Source organism: Trachurus trachurus, assembly GCF_905171665.1.
Source record: "Trachurus trachurus genome assembly, chromosome: 23".
Taxonomy (NCBI): Eukaryota; Metazoa; Chordata; class Actinopteri; order Carangiformes; family Carangidae; genus Trachurus; species Trachurus trachurus.
The window spans coordinates 950,443-973,382 of NC_139912.1; the positions used below are offsets into that span (position 1 = coordinate 950,443).

The 22,940-nt window shown below is 40.6% G+C and overlaps 1 protein-coding gene across 1 annotated transcript in view; it reads left to right on the plus strand.

Annotated features, from left to right (window-relative positions):
* The first annotated feature begins 10,084 nt into the window (after nt 1-10,084).
* LOC311006488 (receptor-type tyrosine-protein phosphatase O-like) overlaps nt 10,085-22,940 on the plus strand; it is a 43,168-nt gene continuing 30,312 nt past the window's right edge. Inside the window, exon 1 of the mRNA XM_083999335.1 lies at nt 10,085-10,467. Within this exon, the coding sequence (XP_083855461.1) occupies nt 10,267-10,467 (201 nt within the window). The 5' untranslated portion in view covers nt 10,085-10,266. The remainder of the gene's footprint in view (nt 10,468-22,940) is intronic.

Consider the following 22,940-nt stretch of genomic DNA (forward strand, 5'->3'; position numbering starts at 1 on the left):
AATCAGAAGAGAGAATGAGAACCTCTCCTCTGATTGGCTCACTGTTTTTGAGTGGCATGTGGTCGGGCCAATCACAGGCAAGTAACTGAAACCTAAGCTGCATTCATACAAATTGAAAAAAAACAACTGCTCATGGTGGGCGGAGTTACCTTGTGTGTGACATCACAGAAAGGAGGAAGTGCTATCTGCTCGTCTTAAAGAGACAGTTCCTACAAATGGCCGGTGTGTGTTTCTCCGTTTATGACCAGTTTGATGCATGGGACAGTTTATACGTGGCCCAGAGACCTCCCCAAGCACCAAAAAATAACCACAATCACATTTTTCATGCCATGGGGCCTTTAAAATAAGACTCATCACCTAAAAATTAACTTGTTTTTAGATCATTTTCACTTAAATTCACAATAAATAGAAAAATCTGCCAGTGAAAGTAAGTTTTTTGTGTTTGTAATAAGAAAGAAAAACTTGCTCCACTATCAGATTTTTTCTACTTATTCCAAGTGAAAATCTGCTTGAAAGAAGTAAAAAGTGTCTAAAAACAAGCTGCTTTTAATATGATGAGTCTTATTTTAAGTAGAATGAGATTTGTTTTGACTAGAAATAAGACAAATATTCTTGCTAAGATACTTGAGTTTTTGCAGTGTAATGCTGCATTAGCATCAAAACAAAGAAGGCTAAATAAAAAACGATAATAGGCCTACATACGTAGTCTAAGAAAAAAAAAAAAGGAAAAGTTAGGGGGAGGGGCCCACTTTAGTATTCTTTAAGGGGGCCCAGAATTCCTAGCAACGGCCCTGAGTGCATGTTAGTTCAGGTTATTTTGAAGCCCTTGTCTCTGTAATCTGTGTTGAATTTATTTAAAACATACAAATACAACTTGCTGGTTGGTCAATATTTTTTTTTATTTACTCTCCAAAAGTTCCACGTTTCACTTAACAAAATGTAAAAATGTTCCCAGGAAAAGAGAATCTTCCCGATCCCGTGGATGCAGCATGCAGCGCGCCACAGCTGACAGCTGGAGAAAGACGCTCTGCTCTTCATGAGATGGACCACACACTGGTAAGACACAGATTTAACTGTCCACACACTGCTTCTGCTTTTCACTGGCTTTTTTTTTTTTCAGACACCACAGCAGTTCTCTTTTTAAAAAAAAAAAAAAAAAAAACCACTCGATTTTCATCACATTCGTACGTAAGAATGTGATTTTGCAGATGACACCACCGTAGTGGGTCTCATATCAGACAACAACGAAACCCACTACAGAGCTGAGGTCCAGCACCTGACACAGTGGTGTTCAAATAACAACCTTATTTTGAACACCGCAAAGACCAAAGAGGTCGTAGTCGACTTTAGGAGGTCCAGGAAGACTCAACACGCCCCGATCTGTATACAGGGGGAGGCGGTGGAGCGTGTTGACACCATCAAGTTCCTGGGCATCCACATTTCCTCTGACCTCTCCTGGTCATTGAACATCTCATTCCTGGTGAAGAAGGCCCAACAACGGCTCTTCTTCCTCAGGAAACTGAAGCGAGCTGGTCTCTCCTCCAAACTGCTCGCAGACTTTTACAGAGCAACAATAGAGAGCATCCTGTGCCTCAGTATGACGGTGTGGTACGGCAGCTGTACGGCAGGGGACAAGAAGGACCTGGCCCGGGTGGTGAGAACTGCACAGGGGATCGTGGGCTGCCGTCTGCCTGATCTGGACTCTGTTTACACCTCTCGAGTCCAGAGGAGGGCTAGATGCATCACCTCAGACCCCACCCACCCAGGTAACGAACTGTTTGTGCCGCTGCCGCCTGGCAAGCGGTACAGGTACATCAAGGCAACCACTACAAGGCTTCAGAACAGCTTTTTTCCTAGATACCCAGGGGGCAAAATCCCAGTTTTTTGAAAAATGGACACGGAGCGTTGTAAAAGGTTTGACACCAGAAATGATATCTAGGAAGTTGAAGGATTAAAACCTGGTGGACAACCCGGTCAACTAGCTGCTGGAAAGCTACAGGGGACAAAACCCCTTTCTGGGGTCATTCTGCTGGAGAAATGATGTAAATGCAAATATTTAGGTACTACAATGGCATAAATAGTCATACAACTATAACATTTGGCAGAGAGTATCTTGACACATTGGGGGAGGCATGAAAAAAGATTCTGGGGTTTGTTGCAACTCGATTTTAAGATATCACCCCCAACATCCCCAAAAAGACCAAAAAAAGTACTGTTCGCCTGACAAATTCTCATGGAAATTATTATTTTTCAGCACTTTATGGAGAATATCTATGCCTAACATGTATATAGAAAACTTCCTTAATTCATAAGCTTCCATTTGAGTCCCAGATAGTCTTTCTACTAGCTACTGGAAAGCTACAGGCTGTCTCCAAACAATGCAACACCTATTGTGAAAAACTACATGTTAACAGACATGATCAGAAAACATTCTATTTCTGGTCTCCCCAAAGTGAACAGATAGAGAAGACCGTTGGCCACAGCAAGTGGAGCTTTGGAGATAGAAAGGCTATCTTGGTTTCAAATGGAAGCTTATGAATTAAGGAAGTTTTCTATATACATGTTAGGCATAGATATTCTCCATAAAGTGCTGAAAAATAATAATTTTCATGAGAATTTGTCAGGCGAACAGTACTTTTTTTTGTCTTTTTTGGGATGTTGAGGGTGATATCTTAAAATGGAGTTGCAACAAACCCCAGAATGTTTTTTTCCTGCCTCCCCCTATGTGTCAAGATACTCTCTGCCAAATGTTATAGTTGTATGACTATTTATGTCATTGTAGTAGCTAAATATTTGCATTTACATCATTTCACCAGCAAAACGACCCCAGAAAGGGGTTTTGTCCCCTGTAGCTTTCCAGCAGCTAGTTGACCGGGTTGTCCACCCAGGTTTTAATCCTTCAAGTTCCTAGAGATCATTTCTGGTGTCAAACCTTTTACAACGCTCCATGTCTGTTTTTTTGCTTTGCCCCCTGGGTAAGAGCGGTGAAGGCTATCGCCCCCTTGTAGTGGCATACGCGCGCACACACACACACTCACATGTACTTTCCCTCCCAGACACACTCAGACTTGCACTAATGCACTTTATTTCCCTGTCCCCAGCCACCCCCACATACTTGTGCAAATTGTATTCTTTATTTTTATTTTTCTATTCTATTTATTACTGTATTGTATGTTGTGTTTTTAAGCCGTGGGTCCGAAGACAATTTCATTATCCAGAATAATGACAAAGATACTCTGATTCTGACTCTGAAGAAATCATGTTGCGAAGATCGTCCCTTTCTGTTAGCGCCTCTCAGAGGAAACACAGAGAGGCTACATGTCTTTGAGTTGGAAATCACACGTTGAATTAAAAAAATCAATGAGGAGATTTGAACTAAGAATTGATGATGTACATTTATTTAAACAGATAGGCCTACTGGTAGTAGGTAATATTATTTTATTTTCAGTTTTCTATCTAAAGTGTCTGAGAGACAAACACGCTGCTTTTGAAAACCAAAGAAAAAACTGATTGTGCAGAACTAAAGCTTTTAAAGAAATGAAACATGTTAACTTTTTAAAACAAAGTGTCATGTGTCACATGCACAGAACAGAAATGCATACTTTTAATTTTCCCTCCCCCTTCCATCTTTCTCTCCTCTCCCTCCCATCTTTCTCTTCTCTCCATCCTTCTCTCTTCTCTCCATCCTTCCATCTTTCTCTCCTCTCCCTTCCATCTTTCTCTCCTCTCCCTCCTTCTCTCTTCTCTCCATCCTTCCATCTTTCTCTCCTCTCCCTTCCATCTTTCTCTCCTCTCCCTCCTTCTCTCTTCTCTCCATCCTTCCATCTTTCTCTCCTCTCCCTTCCATCTTTCTCTCCTCTCCCTCCTTCTCTCTTCTCTCCATCCTTCCATCTTTCTCTCCTCTCCCTTCCATCTTTCTCTCTTCTCTCCATCCTTCCATCTTTCTCTCCTCTCCCTTCCATCTTTCTCTCTTCTCTCCATCCTTCCATCTTTCTCTCCTCTCCCTCCTTCTCTCTTCTCTCCATCCTTCCATCTTTCTCTCCTCTCCCTTCCATCTTTCTCTCCTCTCCCTTCCCTCCTTCTCTCTTCTCTCCATCCTTCCATCTTTCTCTCCTCTCCCTCCTTCTCTCTTCTCTCCATCCTTCCATCTTTCTCTCCTCTCCCTTCCATATTTCTCTCCTCTCCCTTCCCTCCTTCTCTCTTCTCTCCATCCTTCCATCTTTCTCTCCTCTCCCTCCTTCTCTCTTCTCCCCCTCACTCCCTCCACCTTTCTCTCTTCTCTCTCTCCTTCCATCTTTCTCTCTTCCCTCCCTTCTTCTCTCCCTCCTCCCTCCATCTTTCTCTCTCCCTCCTTCTCTCAATTAAAATAAACATTCAATGTCAATTCAACAAGCTTTATTGACAGGACTGTGTTGTACATTATTACCAAAGCATTAGGACAACAGAACAAGAATACATAGATTATTAATTAATAATAATAACAAAAATTTTGCCCGGAATTGTCCTTTAAAACCTTCACTGTTGAAACATGTTAACTTTTTTTTTTTTTTTTTTTTTTTTTTTTTTAAACAAAGTGTCATGTGTCACATGCACAGAACAGAAATGCATACTTTTAATTTTTCAGTGTAATCCTCAGCTGGATGGTAGTAATAGTCTGCAGCATCATAACAACACTTAGTGCACAGATCAGCTTACTGGTCGTCTGCACCAATTTTAACTCATTTATCTCATTTATCTTTGTAGGTCAATTCCAGCCAGACGTCGACCGTCCAGATCCTAAGTCAAATTGATTTGACATCACTTTTTTTGTTTTTTGTCACGATTTTTCAGGTAAGAAAGTAAATATTTCCATCACAACTATTTTTTGCATAGTGTCCACTGTGTTGTAGATACAGTTGTTTCACTTACATGAGCTCAAGTAGTTTCTCTAGTTTAATTTGATATGCTGCATTAGTGCTAGCTTTGAAGCTAAATGCTAAACATGGTTATCTTTGTAATGGCTGCCTCAGCCTGGCATGGGGAGGGTTGTAACTGTTGTAACTGTTCCTCTTATGTTGACATGTTGTATGTACAGTTTTGTCCCTGCAGAAGTTCTCCAGAAGGAGCAGCTGAAGTCATCCAGGAACATCTGTGAGACGAGTCGCCAAGGCTACAAAACACACACACACACAACACACACCAGTTTACTTTATTATTCTTTATTTTATTTAATATATATTTATTGATTTTATTGTATGTATTTTTATTGTATTTAACTTATACTTTCTATTTATTTTTTATCATTATTTTTGTATTCTGACAAGTTTATGGTTCCTTCTTTATTATTCATTAAAGTGCCTGCATACATTTTTTTTTTTAAGTGTGGATCTTTTTTTAAGTATAATTTAATTGTTACATCCATCCTCAAGTAGCGTTACAATTCACCCCGGTATTGGGGTAGGTTGTAACAAGATACCTCTTTGTGTTTGACATAATTTACATAATCTGTGATGGTGTAGTAGTAGTTTTAGTTTAGTTTATTTATTTAGCACACAAATTTCAGTGGTGCAAGGAGGGAACGAAGCCGGTTGGCTTGTACATAGGTTCCACCCCTATAACAAATTACAACAAGACAAATTTCAATGGCTAACAAATAAAGATAAAAAAAGAAGAGATAAAGTGCGTACATAATCAATGTTATATGAGCAAAAATGAACAGAAATTAGAAAAAAATAAAGAAATAAAGTGCAAAGTGATTCGGTAACAAATAAAGACAATAGAGATAATATACAAAAGTGATCAAAGTCAAGTGTATGTCATTTACAGCAGATGAATATGGGAACCACATGTCAAAATGTGAGATCTGTAGCACCAACAACCACTGAGTTACACTCGCTCAAACAAAAAGTGTTGCTATCATCCCCGGTCTCTCCTACTGGCTGTGTATTTTCAAGGCCAGGAGCTTTTTTTTTTTTTTTTCTTTATTGTAAGCATAACATAATTATCTAAGCACATAACATAGCATATGTTAACATTATGCATTATACAGAGAGATAGAGGTGGACAAAGCAGACAGGGGGAAAATGTAAAAGGAAACAAAAACAATAATGTAAAAAGAAACAAAAATGACAATAACAATACAAATAATGACATTACAAATAGAAATTAAATAAATAAATAAATACAAATAAACATTGCCAGATTTGGAAGAATCCATTTACCTAGTAAAAAGTTCTTAAAGTTCTTTAATGTCTTTTATTGTAGTTGCATATTGGAGAATTTCTTGTGTGAAATGATCCAGGCTGGTTTGGATTCTGTCCATTTTTTATTGTGGATATGAAATTTGGCCATAAGTAGGCTAGCTACTACCAGTTGTATAGAGAATGTTGTGTCTTTGTCCAACTTGTTGTTTTCAAAAAAAATAAAAATGTCCTTTTCTTGTAGAGTGATCACTTGTCCGGTTGTTCTTCGTATGAAGTGTTGAATGTCAATCCAGAATGTTTTAGAGTTCATGCATTTATAGAAAAGCTGCTGTATTGTTTACTGTATTGCACAGGCCAGGAGCTTGTGTGTGTGTGAGTCTGATCATCACCCCCCCTCATCATCATCCCCCGCATCATCAACCCCCTCATCGTTACCCTCATCCTCCTCATCACCCCCTTCTTCATCGACAACTTCCACTTCCTGATTCTTCAGTTCAGATGGTCGGACAATAGCTACAGTCTGAACTGAAGTGGCGAGTCAAACCCCACTGAACCTGGACTGTCAGAAGTAGATTTTTTATTTTATTTGTGATATTATTATTATTTTTTTGTGCTATTCATTAGCCTACTGTTACTGTTGTAACTAGAAATAAATTAGACAATTAAAATAATAACTAAATTAGCACTAAACTAAGAATTAGACATCAAATTATACTTACCTGACAGGTGGATTTGTAAGGGAAAAGAGGGAATAGTTTGTATATTTCGATTTTGTCTTATGTGTTATTGTTGTTAGCCTATGTGATTCTGAAAGAAAGAGATAAGAAAAAGAAAGAAAAGAAGAGAATCGATTCACATTGAAATAAATTTGATTACTTTTTTAAATATTTAACAGTGACCTCTTGTTTGTTTTCTTTTCTACTCACACCCATTCCTCCAGAGCGAATCTAATCTTCTGATCACTGGCCCACATCTAAGTTTTCATTTTATTTACTTTACATTAAACTGGTTCTTCCTTTTAACCAGGTGTTACATAATTATTCCAGTTGTCAGAATGATAGCAAGGCCAAAAACACGAACGTAAAGAATCTCTCTTATTTTCACTGGAAAAAATTTGGCTAGTGGAATTGGCTGGTAACTTTAGAAAGTTACCAGTTACTGTGTGTGTGTGTGTGTGTGTGTGTGTGTGTGTGTGTGTGTGTGTGTGTGTGTGTGTGTGTGTGTGTGTGTGTGTGTGTGTGTGTGTGTGTGTGTGTGTTGCAGCTGTGACCAGCAGAGGGCGTCACACTCTCATGAATTGTCCTGATGGGAAACAACGTGTCAATAGAGACAAAACCAGACCATAATAAACAGCAACAGTGTTAGTGTTTATTAATGTTTATTAATGCTTAATAATGTTCATTAATGTTTATCTGTATTTTCTGTGTATAAATCTAAATCATCACGTGTTCATAACATCGTGTTGCGTTCATGTGTGTAGGAATTTGTGACACTTCTGGAGATGTGATTATCTGACACTTTTTTACATTTTACTCCGAGTTTTATTGACTCTGGTTGTTTCTCTTTCTATAAAACAGTGTATTTCTGGTGTTTGCTTCAAAATGTTTTGTCCAGTGGGGGTCCGTGGTCTAATTTGTGTCAGTTTTAGGGTCCTTGATATAAAAATTCTCACCACCAACTATAACATTTTAGAAAAAAGTGGCAAAATTTCTAAAAAAAAACAAAAAAAAAACAGTAAAATTTTTTTTTAGAAGAAACTGGTAAAAAAATTCCACAGCTATTCTTCCTGGGGTCCAACAGTATCAAATATACATTCAATAATACAAAAACCAGACATTATATATAAAAAAAAAAAAAAAAATTAAAAACAAAGAAAATACAAAAAAGCCTCACCTAACAAAACAACATCAGAGTGAGTGTTTCCACTTCGTTACTGAGCTTTAAGTCATCACATACTAAACCATATTGCATCCATATCTACATATTATATCTGTATACATTATTCAACTTACACTTCATATCATATTGCAGATACATTCATTCTGCAGCAAACACATTATAATAACCCATATATATCTATATATCTATAAAAATATACAACATATTATACATATAAATATACCATGTTTTCCTATTTTGCTAAATAGTTTTTTATTAGTATTTTGAATGTCTTTATGTTAGTGGTGAGTTTGATATGTTTAGGCAGTGAACTCCATTCTTTCATACCTCTATACAGCACAGTGCGCTTGATGGCGTTAGATCTTGCTTTAGGTAGTTTCCTATATGGCTGCATGTCTGCTGATGAAGATGAGGATGAAGACGGGGGTTGGGGGTGGGGGAGGACCTGTGTGTCTCAGCCTCTGGAGCTGCAGCAGTTTCTTCTCAATTAAAAAAAAAAACTTTTTACTATATACTATTTTTTACTTTTACCACTTTCTTTTATTATTGTTTGACTTTTTGGGGGGAAATTTCACCACTTTTCCTAGAATTTCTTTGAGAATTTTTTTTTTTACCAGTTTCTTCTAAAATTTAAAGCTTTTTAAATTTTTTTTTTAGAAATGTTACCACTTTTTCTGAGAAATTTTACCAGATTTTTCTAAAAAAAAAAAAAAATGAGCCTAGCTAAATTTTACCACTTTTTTCTAAAAATTAGTTTTAACTTTTTTTTGGAGAAATTGTACCACTTTTTTTCCAATTTCTTCTAAAATTAAAAAAATTATTATAATTTTAGAAATGTTACCACTTTTTCTGAGAAATTTTACCAGATTTTTCTAAAAAGAAAAGTGCTAAATTTTACCTCTTTTTTCAATTTTTTTTTTTACTGTTTTGTTTATGTTTTTGTGAGAATTTTTACCACTTTTTTCTAGAAATGTTTCAACTTTTTGGGAGAAATTGTACCACTTTTTTCCCCAGAAATTTCTCTATAGGCTAATCTTTTCTAAAATGTAGCTACGCCTGATTTAAACTATAGGCTATTGATTGTTTGTGTATTTCTGGTGTTTTGTCCAATGGGGGTCCGTGGTCTAATTTGTCAGTTTTCGGTCCTTGATATAAAAAAGTTTGAGGACCAGCGTCTATGTGATAGGAGTATGATATTTTGGGGGAAATTTCACCACTTTTCCTAGAATTTCTTTGAGAAATTTTTTACCAGTCTCTTGTAAAATTTTAATCTTTTTTTTTTTTTTTTAGAAATGTTACCACTTTTTCTGAGAAATTTTTACTATTTCTAGCAACGGCCCTGAGTTTACCACCTAAAAAGCAGTTTACCCACTACAGAATGACTACACCAGTGGTTCCCAACCTGGGGGGCGCCAAAGATCCAGGGGGGGTCGCGAAGCCCTCTTGATTTTAAGGGGTTTCATAATTTTAATGTAATTAAAATGTTAAATGAGTAGGCTAAGCATTTAATTCATATATGTGACAAAATCAACTAAATTCAATGGCCACATCAAACATTTATTCATGTATTTAAATAGATAAACAAATAAGTTATAGGCCTATATCAATAGATGACTGAATATCAACAGTTTTAAAACATTAAATACATAATATACAGCAGTAATTATTTTATTTCCATATGTTGCATTATGTACAGCACTTTGTTTCAGCTGTGGTTGTTTTAAAGGGCTCTATAAATAAAGTTGAGTTGAGTTGAGCAGGGCAATATCAGTCACAATGAACCAACGTTTTCAATGGTAAAAATATGGGTCCCTTAAGAAAAAGGTTGGGAACCACTGGACTACACCACATGCTGTAATGCTGATGAAGATGAGGATGAAGACGGGGGGAGGGGGAGGTGTGTGTGTCTCTGCAGGGCGGGGCTAGCAGCAGCAGCAGCAGCAGCAGCAGCTTTAACAGCAGCAGCTTCATCTCAGCTCGTCTCAGGCCGCGCCATGGCGCCCGCAGCTCGGCCTCTTCCCTCGCAGCGCGGCCGCGTCGAGCTGCGGTAACAACACGGTGCTGAGGAAGATGATGCAGAAGCAGATGAAGATGATGGAGCGGCGTTAGAGCAGCGGAACAGACGCAGACGGAGAGGAGCGGAGAGGAGGAGAGAGGAGAGGAGAGGAGGAGGAGGAGAGGAGTGATGCTGCAGAGGAGGAGGAGGAGGAGGAGAAGGCGCCATTGTTTGGATGCGCCGCCGCGGACCGAGAGCAGAAAGCACCCGGAGCTCCGAGCCTCACCCAGACCCAGACCCAGACCCAGCAGCAGCATGTCCCCCTGCTTCCCCTTCCCCCCGCGGCTGCTGCTGCTGCTCCCCGCGCTCTGCCTGCTCGGCCTGGCCCAGGTAAGGAGCTCCGATCCGGGGCAGCGGCGCAGCGACGAGCCGCTTCACGCCGCTTCATGTCGCTCCGCTGCTGCTGCTGCGTCTTTGTTCAGACAGAACTAACCATCCAATCACAGCACATTCAGCTCTAGATTAATAGATACTTTATTATCATTGTGTAGGCTACTTTGTGTGTACAACGGAATTCCAAATGCACAGTCAGATAGATAGAATAATAAATAGATGAATAGGCCTAAATACTAAAACATCCTTCACTCTCTGATCCACATTCTGAAGCATCACGCAACTTCGATTTCAGTTCGATATTAGTCACGGTGGAGACAGAGTGTGTGTTTGTGCATGTGTAGGCAATGTGTTTGTATGTGTGTGTGTGTGTGTGTGTGTGTGTGTGTGTGTGTGTGTGTGTGTGTGTGTGTGTGTGTGTGACGGTCGCAGGCAGCGAGCAGCTCGTCCTGTCCCGGGGAAAGTGGGTCAGTCGGCGGCTTCAGAGGCTCCGACTGCAGCTGCACGTCTGTCAGCATCACTGAGCATCACACACACACACACACACACACACACACACACACACACACACACACACACACACACACACACACACTGAGGCAGCAACACAAACAGCGGTGACACACAGTGAGGAAGAGGAGGCTGCTTCTACGTTTACCTGCTCAGGTGTGACGTCCCGCATACGTCACAGGTTCTGCCGCTGTGACGTGGTTGATGAGGTGGATGATCGACACGTGTGTAGACTGTCAAAATAAAATAAAATAAAAGCCCCAGGTGGTGTTTTACAGAAGGAAATCTGCTTCCTGTTATTGATTGATTATTGATAGCCTAGATTAGATTTGTTTCCCCTAAGAGATAGAAATCCTAAATATGTTTCTCTTTTTGTTTTTGGGAGCTGAAAATATTTAGTTCTGTTCATTTGAAGTATCACAGATGATGATGATGATGATGAATCTTTAGCTGCTCGGTTTCTGCAGGTTTCACCAACTCAGATTTAAGACTTTAAGACCTTTATAAGACCTTTATGAATGAAGTTTAAGACCGTACAAAGCGAATGCAGAGTCACAAAATTACTGACTGAAATAGGCGAAGTTGTGTGTTGGGCTCGTTTGTAGTTGTAATAAAGCAGATACAGCAGAATGAAGTGTCGCGGGAGCATCTTATTGAGCATTTGAGGTAGAAAATTAAGACTTGAACAGGGATAGTTCACCCAAAATTCAAATTTCCCTCATGATCTCCTCCCCCTCATGTGGACTAAGGGCTGGGAGAAGTTTCAGAGTCCTCCGTGGCTTCTCTGAGTTACAGGGGGTCTCGGCGTAGCAGTGCATGTCCATATAACGGTTGCAAATGGATACCAACTGTCTTCATAACAAAAAGACACACCAAAAAACATCCAAATACCTCCATGCTGCTCGTCTGTAATGTCCCTCTTTTATTGAAGCCCCGAAAGGCGAAATTGTCCCGAAAAAAATTAAATAAGTCTATACGAAGACAGTTGGACATGCACTGCTACGCCGAGACCCCCTGTAATTCAGAGAAGCCACGGAGGACTCTGAAACTTCTCCCAGCCCTTAGTCCACATGAGGGGGAGGAGATAATGAGTGACATTTCAATTTTGGGTAAACTATCCCTTTAAGTATTGTGTTCAAGTCTTAAACTGTTTTAGACAGCCAGGTCTTAATTTTCTACCTCAAATGCTCACTAATTTGTTTTATTTGTTTTATTTGTTAGGATCATCCCCATTAGCTGTGCTCTAGAAGCCACTCGTCTTCCTGGGGTCCACAGTTAAAACCAGTACATTTAAACATAAATCTGCAATCACAACATAAAGAAAAGTCAACAAAATCTTACATTAAATCTGTACCATCAGATTATCATCCACATCAAAGAACCTGTGTAAGACAACTCCAATGTACAGCAGTTATAAAATAAAATAAAATAAAATAAAAAGAATAAAATAAGAGGGTAAAACAAATGAAGATGACAACAAGAGACCCTGTTACGCTACATAAGACCCTTTATGTGTATGTGTGTGTGCATGTGTATGTGTGCGTATGTTATTTTACAGATATGAAATTCCAAGATATTTTTTTATTTGCTTTTTGAATGTTAGTTTGTGTGTGAGTTTAGTTTCTAGAGGAGTTCCATGATTTCATTGATCTGTATTCTATTGTGTGCTTCAGAAAGTTGGTGTTTGGTTTAGGAAGCGTGAACCGGCCTCGTGTTGCCCGTCTGGTGGCATATGTAGGCTATATGAATCATGATTGTGTTTTAACTGATTGTATTGATATAAAGGTGTTTTAAACTGTAATGTTTTCCATATTGAGAGAAGTAATGCAGCATTGACTCTGTCCTCTACTTTTAACCATTGTTAAGATGCTCCCACGACACTTCATTCTGCTTTATCTGCTTTATTACAACTACAAACGAGCCCAACACGCAACTTCGCCTATTTCAGCCAGTTCACTTTGCAAGTCATTTTGTGACTCTGCATTTCTTTTGTACGCTTATAGGTCTTAAACTTCATTCATAATGGTCTTTAAAAGGTGTTAAAGTCTTAAATCTGAGTTGGTGAAACCTGCAGAAACCGAGCAGCTAAAGATTCATCATCATCATCATCATCATCTGTGATACTTCAAATGAACAGAACTAAATATTTTCAGCTCCCAAAAACAAAAAGAGAAAATGATGAGATGATGAGTGACATTTGAATTTTGGGTGAACTATCCCTAAGACTTTTTAAGGCCTAAAATCTTGATTTTCTAATTCAGGGTTTGTTGAAACCGTGTGAAACAGTCCAGGTATGTGGCGGTGTGTTCAGGTGCAGCAGAGCAGCTGGTTTATTCTAGCGTCAGAGCAGCAGCATGGTGGTGGTGAAGCAGCAGCTGCTCTGACTCACTCTCATCTCATCTCATCTCAGAGTCGGTTTCAGTGAATCTCAGGTGAGTTTCCTGTCGGATATGAACCAGCTGCAGGTCTCATCTTCTGTTTCCTGTGTGGAGCTTTTATCTGATCCAGGTCCAGTTTCTAATTTCCTGTTGGGAAGGAGAGAGATGAGCTGGCTGGTCTGAGATCTGAGGTTATTGATCTGATCAGTAGCCTATAGCTTCACGTCGTCGCTCCGAGTCTGAGACAAACACAGTTAATGAGTCTGAGACACAGAGACACAGAGACTTTACTGAGGAGGAACATGAAGCAGCTTTTCTCTCTTATCGTTAAACTCTTTTGTTATTACATGTATTTATTTAGTAAAGGAGATTTACAACATACAGTGTTGTGAACAGACCCAAAGAAACGGCCTATTTTCACGGCCTAAAAGAGGTTTTACCTGAAAAAAAATACACAGTTCCATTGTTCACTATAATATAATTTTTCCAGCCCTTCAAAGTGCAGGAAAAACACAGTTTTTATTTGGACCTAACCAACTGCTGATTGGCGGGTGCTAACCCTGGGCGGAGGGATACGTGAGTTGGTTAGGTCCAAATAAAAACTGTGTTTTTCCTGCACTTTGAAGGGCTGGAAAAAATTATATTATAGTGAACAATGGAACTGTGTATTTGTTTTCAGGTAAAACCTCTTTTAGGCCGTGAAAATAGGCCGTTTCTTTGGGTCTGTTCACAACACTGTATGTTGTAAATCTCTGGGCAGGGCTATTATGGGCTGGCGTTGCTAACGGGAGGAGTCTTCTACTGCAATTAAAGTACTTAGGGGCTATTTGTAGATCATAAACCCCACTTTAAAAAAAATGATACTATCCCTTTAATGAACAGTTCATCAGGTGGAAGATGAAATGATCTCCTAAAGACATAACAGATGACACATTCACTTTACATTTTTAACAATATATTTCCATCTTTTCCATGTCATACATATCAACATACATAGCAACAGTTCTGGCCACAATAACCTTGTTTCCAACTTTCCAACTAGTCTTCTAACTTCTCTGTTTTGGACACAGCAGTGAATCCATTCATTGACATGTGACAGTGAAGTTTTGCTGTGAAATACAACGATCCTCTTAAAATCAATCAATCAATCAACTTTATTTATATAGCACATTTAAATAACCACAGGGGAAGCCAAAGTGCTTTACATCAGGCTAGGACATAAAATGACCAGTTCTGCTGCTGCTCCCTCCATGTTTCTGTCCTTTATGGAAAACCGTAAACTCGTCACGTTGCATGAGACTCACATGGACAGTAAAGCAAGGCAAGGCAACTTTATTTGTATAGCTTGTTATAACACATTATTACACGGCTCTATTGAATGCTGCTCTCTGATTGGTCCAGCGCTGCGTTCTGCGGTCTGTTATTTCTGTATAACGGACCGTCGTCATGTATAACAGACCGTTGCTAGGGAAGCCGCTCTGATCAGCGCAGCACAGAAAAGAGAAACTATGTAGGATATTTACCTTGTGTTTCATTTTTACCGTCATTAAACAGCTTCGGACTAATAGTGATGTTAGATAAATGACTGGTAACTTGTTACAAGGAGAGTGGAGGCTCCTCCACATCGTGGCTGGAAACCAGACCTGCTGATCAGAGCCTCTGACCCGGTGTCACAGCTCTCCTCCTCTCATCTCGGTGCAGCTGGCACCGCGGCTCCGCGACACAAACGCACCCCGTAAACAGTAAAGTTAATCTCTTGTTTATGACAGATACGACTACACACAATACACACATCTTAACATGTGTATGTAATCCATCGATCCACTGATTGATTATCAAAGGCTTCAAATGCACGAACGGGAGGAGACTCGGCAAAACAGCGGAAGTGACCGGTCTTGCAGATTCGCTAAATGCAATTTTAAATCGATGAAAGTCGTATTTTGATCAACATTATGTTTCAAATTAATTATTTCACTCGTAAACCGTGTAATAAGCGGGATAATGTATAGTTGGTCGGTTGTTATGGAGAAATAAACCCCTTCATGTTGTATGGAACCCCTCCGCTTCGCGTCGGGGTTCCATACAACCTGTCGGGGTTTATTTCTCCATAACAACCTCCGAACTATACATTATCCCTTACATAGGGCACTAACAAAGTCCAAACCAACCTTCCATCAAAGGCAGTCATTTAAACGACTGTCGTTGGCACTTGGAGCACAAAAGGGAACCAGTGACATCATCACCCTTGTGAACGCCCACACAAGAGGTTAAATAGTGAGTCTCCACACCAGATAGTTGGACCAGTCCCAGCCTGGTCAGATGCTACATGAACTGATGAAGCCTCTTGGATGAGAGGTGAAACGTCTTCCTAGACAAATAACTAAGTCCAGTTGCTTTCCATTTAAAGGGATAGTTCAACATTTTTGAAAATTGGCCCATCGCCATGATCCCCCTAGTAATAGCAGTAGGTTCGTTACCTTTAATTGTTGGTCCAAGCTGCTTTTAGATCGGGGGAGAAGAATACCGAGCGGCGCAGCTACACTACGGAGGCTAATGGAATTTCTTGGTTTCCCTCATCAAACTCAGCAAATACACAACCAAAAAACTCAAAAACGCTGTGGTGGACAAGTTGTGACCTGCACATTCACCACGCTATGAGATAATAGCGGAAAGTTAAGAGAAGTGAAGCAAATACTCGGAACTACTTTCTTCAGTGAACCACTGGTCGGAGGGACACAGTGTGCGCACCTCAGCCAGTGCCGTAGTATACGGACGTATCTGCAGTAAACAGGCGCTTTTGAAATCACTCCGCCGAGCAGCCGTCTAGAGTGTAAAGTCCGACTTTGCCTCTAAAACAACTCCATCTCGCAACTTTCCGCTATTATCTCATAGCGTGGTGAATGTGCAGGTCACAACTTGTCCACCACAGCGTTTTTGAGTTTTTTGGTTGTGTATTTGCTGAGTTTGATGAGCAAAACCAAGAAATTCCATTAGCCTCCGTAGTGTAGCTGCGCCGCTCGGTATTCTTCTCCCCCGATCTAAAAGCAGCTTGGACCAACAATTAAAGGTAACGAACCTACTGCTATTACTAGGGGGATCATGGCGATGGGCCAATTTTCAAAAATGTTGAACTATCCCTTTAATACTATGACCTGGACAAATGAGAATATGCACCGGCTTTTGGTGTGAACGCAGCAGTCAGATGTTCTTCATTCTGCTGAGTGAAGCTGCTGCTACAGGAGCTACGTGAGTGAAGCTGCGTGAAGCTGCGTGTCTCTGACAGACGGACTGAGACCAAACATCCTGATTAAAGTCTCATTAACTCATGTTGTTGACCAGACAGAGACAGAGGTGAATCTCAGCAGCTGTCGCTCACACACACACACAACAGGAAGTGACATCAGTGTGTGTGTGTGTGTGTGTGTGTGTGTGTGTGTGTGTGATTTGTGACGCAGCTTCACATGTTTCCTTCAACACAAAGAGACGAGTGTGTGTGTGTGTGTCAGTGTGTGTCTGTGTGTGTGTGTGTGATCTGTGCTGCCGCTGGTTTTCATGCTGATTAGTGATAATGATCTGATTAGCACCATGTGAGCTCATTAAAGGGATAGTTCACCCAAAATTCAAATTGCACTCATTATCTACTCACCCTCATGTCGTGTGAGTAGATAAGTCATAGAGTGCAATTTGAATTTTGGGTGAACTATCCCTTTAAGGCTGCTGCTGCTGCTGCAGGGAAACAGTCGTGAAGCAGCAGCACCGAGGGATTAAACCTGACGAGTCCAGACGCTGCAACCAGGTTAAACAAACAGGAACAGCAGGTGTGTCCGTCGCCATGGAGACCATGGAGCTACATTTAATAAATTTTATTTTATTTTTTTATTTAGAAAGCGCCTTTCACGCCACTCAAGGACACTTTACAGCAGTTAAAATCATCAGAAAACACAGAATAGATCATCAATAAACAATACCAAAACAAAACACACAGCACGGAATAAACAACATTAAAAAGCACAGAATAAACAACAATAAATACATCAGTAACAATGAATAATGAAAAGATCAAATAAATAAAACTGTGCAGAATAAAAGGGAAGTGTTAGGGTGAGGGGTGGTGGGGTGGATAGGCAATTTGAAACAGGTGGGTTTTGATTTTTGTTTTGAAAAGAGGGAGAGAGTCAATTTGTGTCTTTATTTATTCAATCCCAAAACATTTCACTTCAATGAAAAACTAAAAAAAACATTTAAATCAAAGAAAAAAAGATGATTTGAATGTAAAAAAAAAAATATTGAGACCCAAAAATTGCATTCGAGCACTTTTTTTTTTCCTTTGATTGAAAAAGTTTTTCTTTGATTTAGTTGAGTTAGATATTAGTTGATTGAAAATACTTTTTTGGATTAAAGTCATTTTTTTTGTATCTGGGCCATATTATGGGTAGGATATTTGCATCTTTATTATTCAATGCAAAAACCTTTTCAATCAAAGAAAAAAAGGGTTCAAACACAATTTAAAAAAAAAAATTGAAGTGAAGTTTGTTTTGATTGAAAATATCTTTTTGGGTTAAATCAACTTTTTTTTGATTGAATATTAAAGACAGAAATGTAACTCCATAGTTGCTCAGCTCGCTCATGTTCATCTCTTCAGCTTGGCAACAGCAGCTGTCAGACAGGAAGTGGGAGGAGCCAGAGGCGCTTTGGATGCAGCTGGAATCCACTGAGAACAACCCGTTCTTTCACAGATAAAGGAGAATTCCGGTCATTTTTGACCCCTGAATCGTTGTCCTGATGGTCGCCCAGTGTTGGTTGGAGCAAAAAATGCGACTAAAATTGCTGCAGGCAAATCAGAGTTACCATGGCTACCCGGCGCTAGCGATAGCCACAGCGCTAACCCATGGGGCAATTCTTTCAACCACAACAAACAGTCAGAAAACAATCAGATATCTGTGGTACATGACTGGAATCCTTAGAGACACCACTGAACTCATATAGTGGAGAGTAGAAACAGTAGAAACTTTGTGTTTCTGCATGTAGCCACTCAGGTTACACCCCGCCTTTCCGAAGCCCCGCCTTTCCGACAATAGACTTCCATTCATCGTAATAGCGGGGTTTTCTATTTTTTCTGAAGACCCCGCTATTCCGAAAAGGCCAGTGGGGGAAACCCCCAGTGCGCAGTGCGCATTGATCCTTTTTTCCTTTTTGGGGTCAAACGGATCATGTGCATAATTAACTGCAAAACAAACAAATACTTTATATTAATGACATAATGTTCATTATGCTTCTAGCCTGTCTAGCCTCTACCTGGTCTTTTTACTAAACTTAACCAACTCCTTTCTTCATTGCCTGAACCCAACCAAAGCACCTCCCTCAGTCAGCTGTCAGCACGAGCGGCGGCTGCAGCAGCCTCGCGCCCTGTGAGCTCAAGCCGGGTTCAGCCGCGCTCGAGCGGAGCGAGGGGGGGAGGAAAAAAGTGTATTTCTATAGGACGAATCGCCTTGTTGTTTACAACTACTTCCGGGTAGAAAACCAGCATTCGAACAATAGTGACGAGTTTCGCTATATCTACTTTTTCACGTCACTATATCGCCGTTTAGACTAATCTGATGTTTGTAAAGTTTATAAAACCAATGATTGGACAAACATTACTATTTCTGTGTGCACATTTTTGTAATTAGTCATGGTTATCATAGATTAGCCGGGCTAACGGTTAGCTACCTGTTTAACTTTAATAACTCAGTGACTCAATAAACGCTCCATGAACAAATATTTTCTCCAGCGGATATCTGAGTTCCAACATGACAGAGCCATAGACTGTAAAAAGAATGGACGTAGCGTCCGTGACGTCACCCATTGGTTTGGAGGAGTCTGTTTTGTGCCGCTACTACGGGGGTTTGAGCCGCGCCATGTTGGATTCTACTTGCCATATTTGGAGCGGTGCGGCCGTTGGCCGGCCGAGAGCCCGCCCACTGGCCTTGTAGCAGCGGTCGCCGGACCTGTCACTCAACGGTTCTGCGCCCTGATTGGCCAGAACTTTAACCCTAATAATAGTAAAACGGTAGAGTTTAAAAAAAATTCACCCCCCTCAGAGTGTGTGCGGGGGTAGAAAATATCGATTGAGACCAAAAAAATAAAATGTACCAGGCTGTAAATATGTTTTTTTAAGCTGTAAAATCGGCTATTTTAACATGGGGCTTGATTGGAGTTGCTCCCTTCTGGAGCCAGCCCCCAGCGACAGCCGGGGGATTGCAGCTTTTTGAACGCGGAAGTGAGCTTCACTTCTCAGACCGACAACTGCCCCCTTGGACTGAGCTAACTGGAGTAGTTTCATGTCGTGTCCCACAACGGGAGGGTTTTAACAGCTGACGTCCTGCTGTTAGCTTAGCTGCCGTTAGCTTAGCTACCGTTAGCTTAGCTACCGTTAGCTGTCCCTGTCAGCTGAGCCACTGATGCTTTCTAGACACTGTGATTCCCCCAAACTGAATAAATACAACACATAGCAACACAAAACACACACACAGAAATAGTAATGTTTCTTCAATCATTTCAGATTTGTCTAAACGGTGATAGGGCGTGAAAAATATGATATATAGCTAAACTCTCGTTCGTTACTATTGATCTCATTCAACTGACGCTCTGGTTTTCTACCCGGAAGTAGAATATAAACAACAAGGCGATTCGTTCTATTACTGTGTGGGAGATCTCCAACAACGAAGTCGGGGAGAAAGCAAGTGGGACAGATCTGCCCCGTCCCTGAGCAGCGCGTTTCACAGACAAGCCGCGACACAGAGTGTAAACAACGTCACGCGGTTCAGCACCTTGGACATCGGACAGCTGCGGGGGGGGGAGGGTGTCGGAACAGCGGGGTGTCGAAGTGGAGGTGTGTCGGAATGGAGGGTTGTTCCCAGCCACTCACCTCAGATAGCCCAACTCTGAAACATCCCAGAAAGACATTACTATCCCATCACAGAGAGAAACTAACACTTTGTCCTTGTTGTGATGACTTCTTTACTAAAATAACCGGTGGAGCAGTGCCCGTTTTATTGTAGTAAAGAAATCATCACAACAAGGACAAAGTGTTAGTTTCTCTCTGTGATGGGATAGTAATGTCTTTCTGGGATGTTTCAGAGTTAAAAACACAAAGTTTCTACTGTTTCTACTCTACACTAGATGAGTTCAGTGGTGTCTCTAAGGATTCCAGTCATGGACCAGAGATATCTGATTGTTTTCTGACTGTTTGTTGTGGTTGAAACAATTGCCCCCATGGGTTAGCGTTGTGGCTATCGCTAGCGCCGGGTAGCCATGGTGTAACACTGGGTGACCATCAGGACGATTTAGGGGTCAAAAATGACCGGAATTCTCCTTTAAGCAGTCTGCAGCCAGGTGGTTGGTTTAGAGGTTTCTACACCTGCAGCCATGGAAGTGACTGGAGCACCTGGATGCACTGATGTGGATGAGTGAGCAAACACAGTGAATATATAATAATATAATGATTATAATATAATAACAGAGCAGCATCATCACACTGAACCATGTTTATATGAGATCAATAATCAGAGTTTGATCTTTAGTCTTTAATCAATCAACTTAAAAACCTGCTTCAGTCTGACAGAGTGAAGCAACTGAACCAACTGAACCATCAGAGTTTCTAACGCTGCTCTGAAGTTATTGATCAGCTCCTCACTTCCTGTCTCAGTGTGTAGCTACTGATGGTCCGTGTGTGTGTGTGTGTGTGTGTGTGTGTGTGTGTTCAACCTGCAGAAACTGAATGTTCAGCTTCACCTTCTGCACCGATCGATCAGTGATCAGTGATCAGTGATAGATAGTATTGATCACTGTTTCCAAACATCTGCACAGTAGCTAAATACAGTGTTGTGAAAACACCAAGAGAGAGAGACGACCTGCTGTTTGTTATTCAGTGTGTGTGTGTGTGTGTGTGTGTGTGTGTGTGTTTTAGTGTGTGTGTGTGTGTGTGTGTGTGTGTGTGTTTTAGTGTGTGTTTCTGTGTGTGTGTGTGTGTGTGTGTGTGTGTGTGTGTGTGTGTGTGTGTGTGTGTGTGTGTGTGTGTAGCGTCTGTCAGTGATTACACTCAGATTAGCAGCTCTGTCACATATGGAGATTAACACGACACTGATCTGATCCACAGCTGCTGCCTCATGTCTGACACACACACCTGGAACACACACACACACACACACACCTGGAACTAGGGTTGCCAACCGTCCCGGATTGTGCCAACGTCCCGCACTCCAATCACAGCCCTCCCTTTACACGCGTGGCGTGGTGTGCAAGCCAGTTTGTTGGTGCATGCAGAAGCGCCAACTCCTCAAAAAAAAAAAAAAAGATGAGCGGATATGTGCTCTGTATGTGCGGCTCTGCGACGCGCTCATACAGAGAGAGCAGACGTCGGAGCAGCATTGCCTCTGCTCACAAATTGCCGAAGCGAGTGCAGCTGCAGGGACGGACTGGACACCTGTGTGTTCTGGAGAAGAACGGCCGGTAGCCCAGGACGGCCGGCGGCTAATTTGTAGTCACTGTTTTCTTTTTTTTCTAAATACCCTAGAGCCTGTTTATCTGTGATCAGGGCCGGCCCAAGCCTCTATTAATGTCAGGCTACTGATTTTTGATCATTTACACACCTAGCTACTACAAACTAATTAAAAATGTTCTAATCTGTCGTTACGGATCATCATCCTAGCCTGGATTTTTTTTAGCCATCTATGGTTTTTAATCTGAAATTATGTCAAATTCAGCCAAGTGCAGCCTGGGGTTGATTTACACTTAATATTCGAAGTGATAGGCCTAGCACAAGATATCATATGGGCCTACTAAAAGTAACAAAATAAACCAATAGCCAATGCACACACACACACACACACACACACACACACACACACTGAGAGACACACACGCACACACACACACACACACACCTGGAACACACACACACACACACATATTCAATGTTTGGGGTGAGACCGAGCTCAGTGTGTGTGTGTGTCTAGCTAACGTAGCTAACTGTTAGCTCGTAGGCTAGCTACGTACCGATGTTCCCTGCTGTTGCCGTCCATGGACTCTCTCTCAGGGCCGTAACCAAGGTGATGAAACCAGTGAGGTAGCCTACAAACTGTGCGAGCAAAAACTATTTGAGCACTTATTTATGAATAAAAAGTAAAATAAATAGTGTTTTAAACTGTGCAATTAGGCTACACAAATACACAATCACATAATGTTGTTACTGTTGGCTGTTGGCTGCTGCTTTAAGATTATTTTGTGTCAATCAAATTCAAGTAGCCTAAAAGCTGGCTATAGGAAATATAGCTACTCAACAAACATATTAAAGGGACAACAAGGAGTTTTGGAAAAGCAAAGCGTTTTCACACTACATTTACATTTACAACATATAGTGTAAGAATATAAGAATATAATATATAATATAATATAATAAGAATATAAAGAATAAGAATATAAAGAACAAACTATTTTATTATGTATAGTTTGTTCCTATTCTATATGTTGTTATCGTCACTGTGTGTCTGTGTAATGCTGCTGCTGCACTGTAATTTCCCAGCTTGGGATCAATAAAGTCTA